The sequence below is a fragment of the Balaenoptera acutorostrata genome, chromosome 11 (assembly GCF_949987535.1).
Source record: "Balaenoptera acutorostrata chromosome 11, mBalAcu1.1, whole genome shotgun sequence".
NCBI classification, from domain to species: domain Eukaryota; kingdom Metazoa; phylum Chordata; class Mammalia; order Artiodactyla; family Balaenopteridae; genus Balaenoptera; species Balaenoptera acutorostrata.
Window position 1 is genome coordinate 63,690,592 of NC_080074.1, and position 16,402 is coordinate 63,706,993.

The window sequence follows — 16,402 nt, forward strand, 5'->3', positions numbered from 1 at the left end:
CAAAGAGAACTCTAGGCCCAGATGGGGTTCCACAAGTGAATTCTATCAAATGTTTATGGAAGAAATAATACTAATTTTACACAAATTCTTTCAGAAAACAGAGGTTAAGAGAGTACTTCTCAACTTCTTTTATAAAGCGAACATAACCCTGATACTAAACCTGACAAGAACATTACAAGAAAAGAAAATTAGAGATCAATATCCCCCATCAACAGAGATGTGAAATCCTTAACAAAATATGAGTAAATAGAATCCAGCAATATATACAAAGGATACTACATCATGACCAACAGAGTTTATCCCAGGAAAGCAAGGTTAATTTAATACTAGGAAAAAAGTCAGTGTTATTCATCACGTTAACAGAATAAAGGAGAAAAACCATATGATCATCTCACAGATGCAGAAAAACAACATTTAACAAAATTCAACACCTCTGCATAAAAATAAAATTTCTCAGCAAGCCACAAATACAATGTAGCAGTTTCAGTCTGACAAAGATCATTTATGAAACCTATAGCCAACATCATGCTTCTTGGTGAAACATTAAATCCTTTTCCTCTAATACTGGAAACAAGGAAGGATGTACGCTTTCATCAAGTCTATTCAATTTTGTATCTAAAGTCTTACCTAGTGCAATAAAGCAGGAAAAATAAATTAAGAGCATAAAGATTGCAGTTGCTGTTACTCACAGAAAATATTACTGTGCATGTAAGAAACACTATGGAATTTACCAAAAAAACACAAAAAACAAAAAACCCTCCAAGGCTAATAGAACCAATACATTAATTTATCAAGGTCATGAGATATAAGGTCAATATACAAAAATCAACTGTATTTCTATATTCTGGCAACAAATCATTGAAAATAAAAATTTTAATTATACCTTTTACAATAGTATCAAAAAATATCAAATACCAAGGAAAAAAATCTAATGAAAGATGTCTAAGACCCCCACTAAAAACTATACAACTTTGCTGAGAGAAACTTGCGAAGACTTAAATAAATGGAGACATGTACCACATTCATAGATTGGAAGACTCAATATAATTAAGATGTCCATTCTCACCAAAGTGATCTATAGATTCTGTACAATCACTACCACAATTCTGTGTTTTTTGAAAAAACATATACATATATTTATGTATAAATTTTTGTGTGAACACCTGTTTTCCTGGGTATATACCTATGAGTAGAATCTCTGCGTCATCTGATAACTCTATGTTAAACTTTATGAGGAGCTGCCAAACTGTTTTCCAAAGTGTCTGCACTATTTCACTTTCCAACCAGTAATGTTAACTATTGATTCTTGTGTCAGACTATGACCAATTGAAGGGAAGAAAACCTGGAGCAGACTCTCTCCCATGTAAAGCAGCTTCATCGTCACTTTCCACCTAGAATCTGCTTGGGATTCTGTGAGGTATGTCTCTACTATTGGCTCAGCTGCCCAATTCTCATCACCTGGAAAGTGGGAAGAAGGTGTCTTCCTCCAAGCATGCTGAGACCCAAGGACCAGAGGAAAGATCACATACTCATTCTCTCCCCTCCCTTATTTCTTCGGGTCATTTTTTTGGGGGGGGGGAATGAAGGTGTATATATTTTTTTGTTTTGTTTTCTTTCATTTTGTTGGGGAGGGAGGAGGAGAACTAACAACTTTTTAAAGTCAGGGGCCTCTCTGCCTTTTAAAAATTCAGCCCCTAAGGAGCCTTGGTGCAAAACTATCAGTAACAGAGGAAGCAATTGAGAACCTTAATTACTTTAAACCCAATACAAATTTGTTGTATTTCTCTTAACTCAAACACAAAGTTTATTAGGCATTTAGCCACTAACTTCCAACCTCCTAAATTGTAGCTGTCCTTCTCAAAGAGATATTCTACCATGTCTGCAGATGGCAGGTTCTGCCCACATTTCTATAGATCTATCCAAGGAATCTCAACTTGTTATTGATTCTGAACTGCTTTCACATGGCAATAAATAACTGGCAACTTACCAGCCAGTCACCTTTCTTGGGACTAAAATTTAGAGCATTTTAGAAGTGGCCTTAGGACCTAGCCATTTATCTCCTGTTCAAGCCTTTCTAAAATTTTTGTAGTATTCTGCTTTAAAATACTGTACAATAATTTCTCCTTCTCAAAGGATCTTTGGAATCTTAGAAGAAATCTGACCTTCTCCAAGTCAAGCAATTCAGCAGAAATCCCACTGTCTACTTCTCAGTCTACAAAGGTCAAAAAAGTATAGGGAAAGGAATGGAAACTGGCTTTCTGAATACCAAGGATGGGCCAAGCAATATGCTTCACATTTTATAAATGTTATTACATTTAATCTTCAAATAGCCCTATAACAACGGTCCTTTTAATCTCTTTTTTACAGATAAGGAAATGGGCTTAGAGGTGCTCATTTTTCAGGATCACTTGAGTAAATAAAGAACCCGGGCTTCGTAGTTAGCATAGCATAATGGTTAGTGGTTAATGCTGTGGAGTTTGATTGTCTGGATTCAAATCCTAACTCTACTGCTTACTGTGCAATCTTGGACAAGTTGCTTTATTTCTCTAAGCCTTGGTTTCCTCCTTGTACAATGCACACAATAGTAGTTTCTAACTCAGAGGGCAGGAGCTGTGAGCATGAAATGAGATAATGCTTTACATTTACAACATGATTTCTGAGTTATGTGTGTTTTTGGATGGTCAGTGGCACCTGCTTCCTTTACGAGTGAAGAGCAATGATTTTCCAGCTCAGAGATGAAGACATGGGAAAAGTCCCCTTATCCTCTGCTTCAGCAAAAAGCAAAAGTTCTCAAACTATCAAAAAATTATCACCACTCAATCACAACTGAATAATTAATGAAGATGTGAAATAGTTTTTGATGAGATTCTAATGAGGTGATGTCTGGATGTCTTTTTTCATAGGGAATATTATATTTCTTAATTTGAGCCTAAAGAAAAAAATACAGATGTGGCATAGCCCAAGCATTAATGTTGTGTGAGATCAGCTTATGGACCATCAACGGCTCCTACACCAGTCCATAAAGCATGAGTATGTAACTGGAAGCACTCTGATGGTTCAGGCGAGGACAAGTTAATCCGTAGCTGCGGACGCATCCAAAACGTTTTGACAGTGAGAATCACTATCTTCTAGCCCAAAGAGGTATAATAATTGCTCATTTGGCCCGGGCTGCATATAACATTATGAATATATTAATTCCTTCTAAGATAAATGACTTTTCCTACTTCCCAAATAAGCAGTCAGGAAGTTCTCTTGGCATCAGGAAGACCTTGGTTCCATTTCCACAAATCACTAAGTCTCTGAGTCTATCTGTTGATTGGATAAAACCACCTACTGAATGGGGAAGTTATAAGAATTAAATGAGATCATACATATAAAGTGCTTAGCATAGTGTCATCAGAACTCAGTCTATGGCAGCTATAAGTATTAGGCCCATTGTAGAAAACTAGAAAGAACAGAAAAGTGTAAGGAAGGAAAAAACGTCACTAATAATTTCCCCTTCCAAAGGCAGCTACTGTTAACTTTTAGTCAGTCATCTTTTTTCTATATGCAGTTTGTCTTTATATAGATGATATCATACCACACAAACTATATGCATTCTGTTATTGTTTTGTTTTGTCTTTTTGGCCTATTAATGTAACTTAGATATTTCCCCGCACCATTAACAACTAGGAGGTGCTTCTTTATGGTTTCTAACAAAATAATTTTTCCTCGTTACGAAGCCCTTGGGAATGATATAGTCCTACCTACCTCATCTTCCTGCCACTTTGGGATCTGACCTCCTGGCCTTGGGAATCCTCAGGTCTGTCACCACCATCACTTGGGGCCACTGCAAAGCATCTCCTAAGTGCTTACAGGGTGTTGAGTGTGCAGGACCCTCAAAACCCCGAGGGCAGCGTTCTGTCAGCCACAACGTAAGGCGGCGCAGACAGCCTTACATTCCACAGCCAACTGCTCAACTGCCTCTCAGATTTGTCTCCCACACAACGTAACACAAGCTGCTAAAAAAACAAAAACAAAACCCGCAAACCTGCTCATCTGCCTTTAAGCTGAAGTTCAAGCTCCTTCTTCCTGGACACCTTTTCTAATACCTTCTCTTCAAAGAAAAAGCAAGATATATTATTTCGCTTAAATATCTTTTAAAACTGCTAGGATATCAAAATTTACTTTGGTTTTCAACATTTGAATTATCCCCACTGTACTGTCCGTGCTGATCCACCCCTCATTCTCCATTGAGATCATCTCTTGTTTTTTTAGAGAATATAATTATCTGTCTAATTATGGAGCCAAAAAATTTACATCTAGACATAGAACCAGTGAAGACCAAAAAATTATATTTCAAGTAAAGACAGTCATTCATAACATTTATTTTGGCCAACTACCTAGCTTGGAGGGGGACTTTGGAGCCACTGTTTGTTATTATTATTGTTCCTATTACGCTTGATCTGAAACAAACAGTTCTCCAGAAGAGCAATGGCCATGTGACTAGGCGGAGAAGACATTACAATTAACTGAGAAACAGAAGATTGAGGTTTCTGAAAGGTCTGTCAATAATGAACTGTGTAACAGATTCGCTGAGCCTGTTTCCCCGTCTCAAAAACAGGAATAATCAGCTCCACTTTGTCAGCCTTATGGAATTTTTATTCGAAACAAATAAAGCATGTAAAAGTAATTTGTAGCTTGTAAAGAGCTATACAAACATAAGGGGGAAAATATTTTGCTTTTAAATAAAAAGGCAGGAAGAGAAAGGACGTCAAATATCCTAACTGTCTTTTGAATTTAGGACAGTCAACAACTGTCCTAAAGTGCCAAAAGCAGATCATTCCGAATAATTCCATCCTTGATTATCCAATTTTCCTCCACACATGCATCATGCTAATTAAAGGGCTGGCTATCTTCATGCTGTGCTAGAGGAAACTGAAGTGTTGGAACAAAACAGACCGACATGCTATCTCAAGAAGCTGAGACCAGCTAAGGAGGGACTGAGGAAAGTTAAGCAACTAGAGGTAGAAAGGATTAGGATCATTAAGGTTATAAGAATTTAAAACTAGAAAAAAAGGTATAAACAGCTTAGAATCTAAAGAAATGTTAAGAGATGGCTTTTCCCAAAGAGGCGAGCCATTATCCTAACCCCTAGACAAGTGATTTTGTGAAGCCATTATATACAGCTCCTCCAGAGCCTGACATTTGATTACATTTAAAATTCATCTTTCACTTCCCTTTTCCTTCCTCCCCCATATACCATGTGTTCTTGCCCTGACCACCTACCTTCCCCTCCTTTGATTTATTTCCATCTCAATCCCTTTTAAATGTCTAGGTCCAGTTCCCCACTGGTTTCCTTAACCTCTCCTTGCCTGGCTCTCCCAGTGCCTACTTCCTACCCTCAGCATCACCCATGCACATTCCTCTTTGGAAAAAGAGGAAAAATCACATCTCACTCTTGTAGAGGAGACTAAGAAAATTATTCAAAGCTATGTTACTTTTTTTTTTTTTTTTTAATAGGAAGATAAGAGCTTTAAATTCCAAGCTGTTTCCCTACGAGGAGGGAGGACGTAGGGGGAGAGAAGCAATGGTAGTTCCAAACCCGCTCAGACTTGGTCATTGGTGACGGCAGAGGCCCTTCTCATTCCATCCGGGCAGGATCCGCTGGCCAGAGGCATTCAGTCAAAGCAGGTGTGGGGAGGAAAAGAGACAAGCAGGCAGAGACATGCAAAGATGGAGAGAGAGAAAAAGGGATAAAATAAAGGAAAGAGTTGATGGGGAAAGGGCCAGAGTCAGAAACAAGAAAGGAAGATGGGGGAAAATGGAGCAAGGAATAAAGTAAAAGGGAAAACAGGGCGAGTAAAAGAGGAGGGCTGAAGAGAGAAATAGGAACAAACCAGGAGGGAGAAAATAGAAGTGGTGGGGGGTAAAGACAAGAGTTGGGATGGAGCGTGGAAGAGAGACCGGGTGGAATGGACAGAGCAGGGAGAGAAGAGGGGAAGGGAGTGGGAGAGAATGCCATGCCTAGCCTCGGTCTACTTTTTTACTTCCTTACACTGTCATCAGTAGCTGCCTTATCTATTTTCACCTCTGGCAGGAGACGCCCGCTGATGTGGGAGCCGGGGCCGCCGATGAGGGACACCACACCGTTGCAGTCCACCGTGCTGTTGCGCTTGACGCTGCGCCGCAGGCTGGGGAAGATGCGCGAGGAGCGGCTGCCCTGGCTGTAGCCGCTGTAGCCGCTGTAGCTGCTGCGGCGCTCGCGGGCTCGGATGGGGATGAAGAGCGAGTCCCGGCGGCCCTCGCTCTCCTCCACCGTGCTGTGCTCGTCGTCCGCAAACTCGTTCTCGGAGCCCGGGTCCCGGAACCGCCCGGGCCCCCTGAAGCTGAAGATGCTGCTTTTGCTGTTGTGGCGGGACAGGAATGGGGAGCCCGGAATGCTGAGCAGTGACTGTAGGGGCAGGAAGAGAGAAAGACAGAGAGGGAAGCATGAGACAGGAAGGGGACCCCGTAGAGGCTGAACAAAGGCTGTCAGCTTCCCCAGCCTGGCCCCATCCTTGCATTCCTGTTAATCAGAACACAGGTGTTTCCAGAAAGCACTTCTGGATGTTGAATTTCTACTGCTTTTCAACACCCATCATTACTCACCTCTCCTTGCCCCATAACCTTGTGATACACCTGTCTTTGACCTGTTAACCATTCACAAGTTCTCGTCACTGTTCACCCACGTATTGAAAGGATGCTTTTATCTCATGCTCTGTGTATTGAATCCACCAGGAAATACATTCAGTGTCTATTTCTCATTACTATGAGCTCACGTGGAGTGTGCCTTTAATCTACCAAGTTAGATTCTATGCCACACTTGGCAAAAGGGGAGAATTTAAAAGTGCCCAATCACTTGCCACTCTCTCAATGGGTACCACATGCCTAGGCTAAGAACTACGCCAACAGTGGTTTTTTAGTTCAGTTGAAAATGGTATCTGTCCCCTCCTCCTCCATTTTAAAGTCAACGTTTTTTTCATGAGAAGTTTAAGTATTTGTAAATTATATAATTCCCAGCATTGACATTTTAAAGTCAAACTTGTATTTATCACTTAGAAATTTTTCATCTTCTTCTCCTTCAGCTCATACTTCCATTCCACCTTCCCTAGAGAATTGTATGCGGATGTATATCTTTATGCTTTAATGCGTTTTACTGATCACCTTTCAATACTTCTCTGCAACAAAAAATTATAAATAAACTGTACTTAAAATTAAAAAAAAATTTTCCTGTGACCATGAGTCTCCAAGAAATTTTTTAAATTCTCCTGGATTGTGTTTTTATTACAATTCTCATTAATACAATTGATTACAAATATATTCTACATTTTATAAGTAATTACTAAGCTTAAAAAGAAAATTTTATTAAAATATATCTCAATGAGATGACTTTTTTTTTTTCCAATGGGTGTTTTGGTGTTTAAATATTTGTAGATAGTATTATTTATTATTAGAATCAGACATGGTTCAACAGCAACCCCTCTCTCCCTTCTAATATTATTTAGATTTTAAGTGCTGAGAAACCCTATTCATGTAAATGGTATCTTGGAACAGAAGAATATTGTTATAAACAGTAATGTCCCTCAATTCTTTGAACTCCTTCTAAGTTATATGCTAAAACTGCATAGTAAGCTATCAGCAAAATTTATCTTAATGATCTATCAGCTGACAATTAAATCAAGTCCTCTTTTAATTGTGCTGAAAGCAAAGAACTGAAAACCACCCAACTTGCCAAAGGATTTGTACCCAGTTGATAGAAGTATTCCATTTCCTGATTTCTGAGGATATCAAAAGGGCTTTATTTATTATTAACTAATAATTATATCGGTACCTCTTACAGGGGTTATTCTTTTACTTTAAAGGAACCTTATTTAACCCAACAGAAAAGGTTGGAATAACCAAAATATTGTCAATTTCTATACATCACTGCCAACATTATTTTTTTAATAAAATGATGTTACCACATGCTTTAAAGATATTTTCATCAAAACCTTAAAGCCATAGATTTAGCTTATTTAATTTACAAAAATGCCCACCATATGATCTAATTAGCAAAGCCAGTCCCCAATGTCAAAGTAATTGGCCAAATCAGGCTTATTTTCATTGGAAAAAGTATGACTTCATTTTTCATTTTTAATATATGTAGTAATACGTATCCCAGTGACATCCATCTTGCTCCTGAACTTTAAAACATCCCAATGCCCCTGATTATAACTCTATATTTCACTCTTATTAGAAGTATGTAAGAGATAGGTAAATTCAGAAAGCCTAACAATGGATTTCTTTCCTAGATTAAAGAAAACTTTTTAGACCCTAATATTTTCAACTGTCCCCTTGCTTCGTACCTCCAAAGATTTTTATATCTTAGGGCAATATACTACTTAGGATTTGGGATGAGAGAGAGGTATGCCTCCCTTTTGTAAAGTGGGAGAAGGCTGACTGTGAAAAGAAAAGTGGAGAAGAACTGGTGTGACTTTGGACCACAGGCCTCACCCTAGGCATAGGAAAATGTAACTTAAAGATCTGGAAATCAGGTTCCTTAAAACTGTGCTTAGAAAGTCTTCAAGTGCCATGAGGGGATGCAATCCCAGTTTGAGGACCTCTGCTCTAAGAGAACAAAACCTGACAGACAACTGACCTCAGACAATCCTCCTTGCTACCCTGAGATACTTAGTTTGCCCAGTTATGACTTTGAAGGAATTTCAAAGTAACTTTTAGCTATATAAGACTTTTGCCTTAGAGTTTAGGCCTTACCCTTCTGGTAAACTGATTCCACTGTGAAAGTTCTTTGTGGGCTAGGACTCTGCCAATATAGTATACATATTAAAAGTGCTAAATAAACATTTTAAAATAATACTTTTGATGATAACCCTGGAATGGCTGTAGGGCTCCTCTTTAATATTTCTGCCCGTATCTTTTTGTTACCTAGAATTCCACTTCTAGTTCTAGACTCAAAATGATCCCAGTTCCATTCTCTTCCTATAATGTACAAAGCCCCCATGCCCAGATGGGTACATTTTCTTTGGATATTTCTAGTTTTATCATACTTCACTCTCTAACCTGTATTTCCCTTATGTAGTCTCTTCTTGCCTTGGCTTGAAGCAACTCACAAATCTCTGAGATAATAAATGAATTTGATTACTGGAAACTGCATCAAGAAAACCACTTACCACAGATCATTTTATATAAATGTTATTGTTAAATACATACTATAGGCTGTATGTAGGCCTCCAAAAAATAGGATTCAGGTATGCAACATCTCTGACCCCTTTCCTGATCACTCTGACTTGTTTTGCTCTTCTGCCTCAGCCCTGCACCAGAGAGGAGGAACTGCATAGGTTAGATTCTAGAATGTTCACTGGGTCTCATTTATGAGTGGAGGGTGTCACTGTGTATTAAAAGGGCACCTACATGGCCATGTTCCTTCTCCATGCTGTTGAGCTGGTAGAGGGGTCAGTGCCTCCTCCAGCTTATTGCTTGCTATTCCTCATTTCACATATATGTTTGGGCACCCTCACTGATTCATTCCCCTGAACCACTCACAGATCAATGCTAGTATATAATCCGCTACTGGTTTGCAATGAGGCAGTAAAAACCTGAGAGAAGCATTTAGAAATTTTAATAGCAAGTAGGCATTTTTACAACATCCAAGAATGTGATAGTTTTTCTAGAAGTTATTGCAATTATATTTTACAAGAGTATCATTCATGAAGAAATGGGAAAGACAAAAACTGGTCCTTCGCTACAGATAGTTTGAGGAGCACTTCTCTAAACAATGTGGCTGGCCAGATGATTTGCTAAGTGTTAGAACGTACCTATGAGTTTTGGTTTCTTTCTATTTTTTTTTTTAATATTTATTTATTTAGGCTGTGCCAGGTCTTAGTTGCAGCATGAGGGATCTTTTTTAGTTGCAGCATGGGGGCTCATAGTTGTGGCATGCAGGCTTCTTAGTTGAGGCATGTGGACTTAGTTGTGGCATGCATGCGGGATCTGGTTCCCTGATCAGGGATCGAACCCAGGGCCCCTGCCTTGGGAGCATGGAGTCTCACCCACTGGACCACCAGGGAAGTCCCACCTATGATTTTGTTTTAATCAGGTATGGTAAGGTGACAGACACAGAGATAACAGCCTTTGAAAGAAGAGTTTATTACTCACAGTTCCCAAAATAAGGGGGCATGGCATGCTGCATCATGTCATGCCAGGCCACACAGGGCCTCACGGGGGGTGGGGGTGGGTATGAGGGTCAGTCAGGAGGCAGGAGGAGCGAGGGGAAAAGCCTGGCCCAGAGCCTTTGCTGTGGAAGGGATGGGTGAGGCAGAGCAGGCACATTTGAACAAGTTTAAAGTTGGATAGTTTGAATAATTTCAAACAGGTTCTGGGCTATAGGAATGGTCCTGGCTCTGGAGTGATTTAGGGCACGGGAAGTATTGGCTGGGTGTGTGAATTAGATAACAGGAGGTTGGGGATAAGGGTCTTGGACTGGTTGATCTGCACACGAAAGGCAGACTTCCTGGCAAGTTGTTCGCTCTCTCTAGGAATTAAACTAGCACCAAGAGGGGCAGCTACTCCCAGCCAGCAAGGCTCCTAACATGTCAAAGCACCATAAAATACAGAAAATAAAAAACTGCCTCCCTTCTCACAGCAAGCTTCCCTGGACTGAATCTGTGATTTTCACAGGCCGATGTTGGGTGCTGACCTTACCTACTATATTAGGTCTCCATATTAGGAAAGAGGTTTGATTTTTATTTGACAAATGATCATTAAATACCTATTGTGTGCTAAGTGATGTGGATACAGTGGTGAACAAGACATATAACATGGTCCCTGCCCTCTCGAAACCTGCAGCCTAGTAGGAAATATTAGGTACTACATGAGGAAATATACTATATTAGATCTCATATAGTATATAATACCTGACTATTCTTAACTGATAGGAAAGTGAGAGGAAGTGATAGAAAGATAATGACCAATTCAGTGACCCAGGAACACTTAGGAATCAGTATCCTGAGACAATACACACTAAAAGGAAACAGTTTATCTATTATTCTTTAATTCTTTGCTCCATTCTTGGCAAAAGAGTTGACTGCAATAAATGTGGAAGGGGAAAAGATGAACTTGTCCCATTTCTCCTTGTACCCCTTGTATCTAAGCCTGATCTAGCCAATTCCCTAAGGAGACATATCCTGAGGGTGGCCCCCGGCCCCCCAGTCTCAATTTTCCTGGACTGGAGGGTTTTAGTTATGACTCAGGACCCGTGGCTCTATTAACTCCTGGGATCCAGGCTAGCTTATGAGATAGGTCCTGTTTTCAAAATCTTTCCTGTCAACAAACCAGGAGCTTCTGGTCCTTTTCAGGCAGTCACATCACAGCTAACTAAAAATACTACCTTAGATCTAGGTGTTTGCTTGGGAGAATAGCTCTGGGGCGTTCCTGGGTTGAGGGAGTAGCCCTCATATTACACAGAAAAATTAATTGGGAATTTCAGGGTATCCATGTCGGCTGTTTACTGGGATAAGGCTTAACAATGACTGGGACGTTTAGAATGTAATAAATTGATGATTTAAATGTCCTACTTCCATGCCATATTTCACCTTTTCTTCACTTTTTCTTTCCAACACAGCAGTTGGTTCTTAAAATGTGGTCTGGGAACTCCCGGGGTCCTTGTGACCCTTTTATGGGGAGGGTCACAAGATTAAAACTACTTCATAATAATACTAAGATGATGTCTGCCTTTATCACTCTCGTTTTCTCACAGGCATACAGTAGACTCTGTGAGCCTGACAGTTTCACAGAATTTAAAGACTTTTCTTATGAGCTTGATAGAGATAATAATATATGTGATTTTTTAATATTGTGTGTCAGTACTTCGAAGATCTGCATAACTCAGTGAACCAGTATTTCCCAAATGGTCAATGTAAGATGCTACAAGTCATTCATGAGTTAAAGACCTATAGTGCAAAATACAGCAAAGGATTTTAATGTAACAGAGTACCAAGTTACTGATACAGTTTCAGCTTCCACATTGCAACTAACCATTTAAAAATCTACCATTATCCAGTTTTGGAAAAGCATCGAAGAAGAATATTCACAATTATCTAAAGAGGCTCTTAAAATATTCCTCCCTTTTCCAACTACATCTGTATGAAACTAGATTTTCTTTAAATACTTCAACCAAAAAAACGTACATCGCAACAGACTGAATACAGGTATATTCCAGCTGTCTTCTATCAACCACAGATTAAAGAGATTTGGAAAAGATGTAAACAGTACCACTTTTTACACTAATTTTTCTTTTGATCTGGAAAACAGTTTATTTTTTCAAAAATATGTATGATCTGTGTTAAACATATAATGGGTTTATCATTATTATTTTAAATAAATCAGTAAACAAACATTTTAAAATTTCTTAATTATAATTTCTAACACAATAAATTGAAAGCATATTTAAAAAAAGCTCTTTGGGGTCCTCAATAATTCTTAAAGATATAAAGACCAAAAAGTTTGAGAACTGCTGCAACAGAATAATTAAAATACTTTGCAAAAATGAACTCAACCTAATACCTGTTTTCACCTAAACCCTAAAAACACAGCAGTAATTTTACAGAGAAACAGGTAGGAGACAGGTTGGGCAGATGTCTCGAGAGGATCTCAGCAGATATGAAATACAGGAAACCGACATTTACTTGAACTGTGCGGTGGGAAAACTGAAGCCAGTCGCCGTTAAGCCAACAGAACAGACGACCAGGTATGTGTGGAGGTGAGTGAGGAGGGCGTGGCTAGAGACTGCAGTACGAGGCTTAAGAGTCAGAAGCCCCCGGTTCAAATCTTGCCTGCAACACCTACTAGCTATATAGCCTTAAATAAATTAGTAAATCTCTCTAGGCCTCAGTTTCTGCAACCATTCCTCCAGATAAAATCAGAGAAACTGCAGGAGAGTCCTGGGACAAAGAGTATTACTACTGTGTGGGGCTTCTAAGCAAGTCTTGGCAGTCAGCCACGGACTCTAGGAATCCACAGTTTTTTTCAGATGGGGAAATTAGAGGAAGTGAACATTTTCATGCAAAGCAGGACATCTCAGAAGCCCAGCTTTATTTTTGAGCTAGGGAGCAATCAGTGCAACTCTGTGCTGAAGCCTATGGATTAATCAGAGCCCATTCAATAGCAAAGTGTTAATGGTACTAAGGTATTTATTAACTAGCTCAGGATGGCTCTCAAGACAAGTGATGGATTACAGCAAAGCTACAATCACAGTTTTCCCCCAAAAGAGACTGAACTAGGAGAAAGGTGAGGTGAAGGTGAGACAGAGATGGTTCCGGCCATAAAGAAGTCCCAGAAGGGGTTAAATCAGATTTATAAAAGTTCTTCATTCATTTTTCCAACAAATATCTGAATGGGCATAGAAGCAGGCCTTGACTTTAGGATTTTATCTGAGAGAGGAGAGGATATGAACATTAGTAAATATAAAACCACATACAGTAGAAAGCAACATGCAAAGAGGTACGTATAAACATAATGGAAAGATGAAATGATAATTTCCAATTGGGGCTGGGATGGAGAAGGGTCAGGGAAGGTTTCTTGAGAAACGGATGTGAAGAATAAATACAATGTGGACAATTCAGAAATGGAAAAAACAGGGCATCTTAGAGAGGCTGTTTCTGGAGCAAAACAGAGGGTAGAAAAGAAGCATCGTGTATGAGAAGCATCTAGTAGTTCACTCTGGTGTAAGTATAGGGTTCTTGAAGGGGCACAGGGACTGCAGACTGAAAAGGGAGTCTGCATCGGGGAGGGGGAGTGCTATGAATTCCACCCCAAAGGGGAGTTCCCTCTCCCATTCTTTTTAATAACTACTCTAAACTGTCACTGTTGTCTTCAACCTCCCAACTCAAGCTCTCAATCCCTTCGATAAGATTTTTAATTTCCTACATTATTGAAAACTAGAGACTGACAGGTGTCATCTTTCTCCACTTCCTACTCCCCATCTACAAACTTATCCACACACACACACCTCTATTGTGCTGGCGTCTTTGGGGGGGACAATGTACCCCCTTTCCTGTTAGAGGCTACACCTATTTTCACATCTCCCAAAATTGGAGATAATAAAGTGGTTAAGACTGTGTTCTATTTTCTTTTCTATTCTACTCCATTTTTACTTCCAACCCTCCTTCTTCTGGGTTTCCTCTCCAAAAGATTATAAAAATGCTTATTTTCACCCACATTCTTTAAAGAAGTTTGAGTGAGAAGTCTTTACTTCCCACTCAATATGGCATCCACCCTTACCCTGGACTGAAATGTAACTTTCAAGTTCTCAATGACTTCTATTGCCGAATCCAACGGACATTTCCAGTTCTGATCTCATCAAGCATCTCTGTGAAGTTTCAATCCACTGATCACTCCACTGCCTTCTCCCACCCTTGTGCTCTCCAGCCCTCACTGCACTGTCGGTTCTCTTAGCACCTCTAATGACCGTTCACTTGTTTCCCTCCATGAGCTCCATCTCCGATGCCCGTGAACATCAGTGGCCCACTGTTCTTCCACCTGACACAACCTCTCCGAGTCGTCTCATCCAGTCTCATGGTTTCAATCCCCATCTCTCAGCTCAGGACCTCTTCCCTGAGCTATCATTTGACTATCCATGTGTCTACTTGGTTTCCCAACAAACAATTCAAACTTGGGATGTCCAAACTGAAACATACTTTTCTTCCAAACCTGGAATGTCCTTTCTTCCATCTTACTGCTCCCTCACCAACACACATGTACCTTACTTGACTAACTCCTGTTTATCCTTCATTGATCTTCCCCAGAAAATTTTTGCTGAACCTCCAGGTTGGGATAGATCTGTGCCCTCCAAAACACCCCAGCGTATCTCAATTATGGAATAATATCATCAATGCTATTACACAAATAATTTTTTTAATGTATCTGGTTGCCCCATTACACTGTAAGCTCCCTAGGGCAGGGATGGTGTTCTAACCACCTTTTAATCTCTAGGACCTAGCGCAATCCTTGACACACAGTAGGCACTCCATAAATGCTTGGTGATGAATAATGAGAGATATGTTTTAGGAAGTGATCTGCTGACAATATGTAAAACATAAAGGAGACAGAGACAGACAAGAGTGAATGAAGCTGCAATGGATAACTGCAGTAGAACAAAGTAACACAAAGTCTGAACTAAAGTAGGATTAATAGGAATAAAAAGAAGGGGATGGGCTTCCCTGGTGGCGCAGTGGTTGAGAATCTGCCTGCTAATGCAGGGGACACGGGTTCGAGCTCTGGTCTGGGAAGATCCCACATGCCGCGGAGCAACTAGGCCCATGAGCCACAATTACTGAGCCTGCGCGTCTGGAGCCTGTGCTCCGCAACAAGAGAGGCCGTGACAGTGAGAGGCCGGCGCACCGCGATGAAGAGTGGCCCCCGCTTGCCACAACTAGAGAAAGCCCTCGCACAGAAACGAAGACCCAACACAGCCAAAAAAATAAATAAATAAATTAATTAATTAAAAAAAAGAAGGGGATGGACATGAGAGATTCTGCTGTGATAAAATGAACTGGACTAGCAAAAGACTGAACTGGGAGGTGAGAGATGTAAGGGAGAGGCACAATCAATCATCTCTGGGAAACAAGAAAAGACACTGAATACACCGCCATAACCAGGAACTGTAATCTATTCTATACCTTACAAAACGTTCTTTATAATGGGGAATTAGGGCTTCCCTGGTGGCGCAGTGGTTAAGAATCCGCCTGCCAATGCAGGGGACACTGGTTCAAGCCCTGGTCTGGGAAGATCCCACATGCTGCGGAGCAACTAAGCCCGTGCGCCACAACTACTGAGCCTGCGCTCTAGAGCCCGTGTGCCACAACTACTGAAGCCCGTGTGCCTAGAGCCTGTGCTCCGCAGCAAGAGAAGCCACCACAATGAGAAGCCCACGCACCGCAACAAAGAGTAGCCTCCCTCACTGAAACGAGAGAAAGCCTGCATGCAGCAACGAAGACCCAATGCAGCCAAAAATAAATTTTAAAAAAAGGGCTTCCCTGGTGGCGCAGTGGTTGAGAGTCTGCCTGCTAATGCAGGGGACACGGGTTCGAGCCCTGGTCTGGGAAGATCCCACATGCCACGGAGCGGCTGGGCCCGTGAGCCACAATTGCTGAGCCTGCGCGTCTGGAGCCTGTGCCCCGCGACGGGAGGGGCCGTGATGGAGAAAGGCCCGCGCACCGCGATGAAGAGCGGTCCCCGCACCGCGATGAAGAGTGGCCCCCGCTTGCCGCAACTGGAGAAAGCCCTCGCACGAACCGAAGACCCAACACAGCCAAAAATAAATAAATAAATAAATAAATAAGAAAATCCTTAAAAAAAAAAAAAAAAAAAGTGGGGAATTAAATGG

At 40.6% G+C, this 16,402-nt stretch overlaps 1 protein-coding gene across 5 annotated transcripts in view; it reads right to left on the bottom strand.

Annotated features, from left to right (window-relative positions):
- The window catches only part of SCN8A (sodium voltage-gated channel alpha subunit 8), a 188,350-nt gene that overhangs the window by 55,696 nt on the left and 116,252 nt on the right, over window positions 1-16,402 (bottom strand). For 4 of the 5 annotated variants that reach the window (XM_057557189.1, XM_057557187.1, XM_057557191.1 and 1 more), the window contains exon 9: window positions 6,071-6,433. In XM_057557189.1, the coding sequence (XP_057413172.1) occupies window positions 6,071-6,433 (363 nt within the window). Of the gene's footprint in view, window positions 1-6,037; window positions 6,434-16,402 lie in introns of all 5 variants that reach the window. The other variant, XM_057557190.1, reaches the window with a different exon arrangement.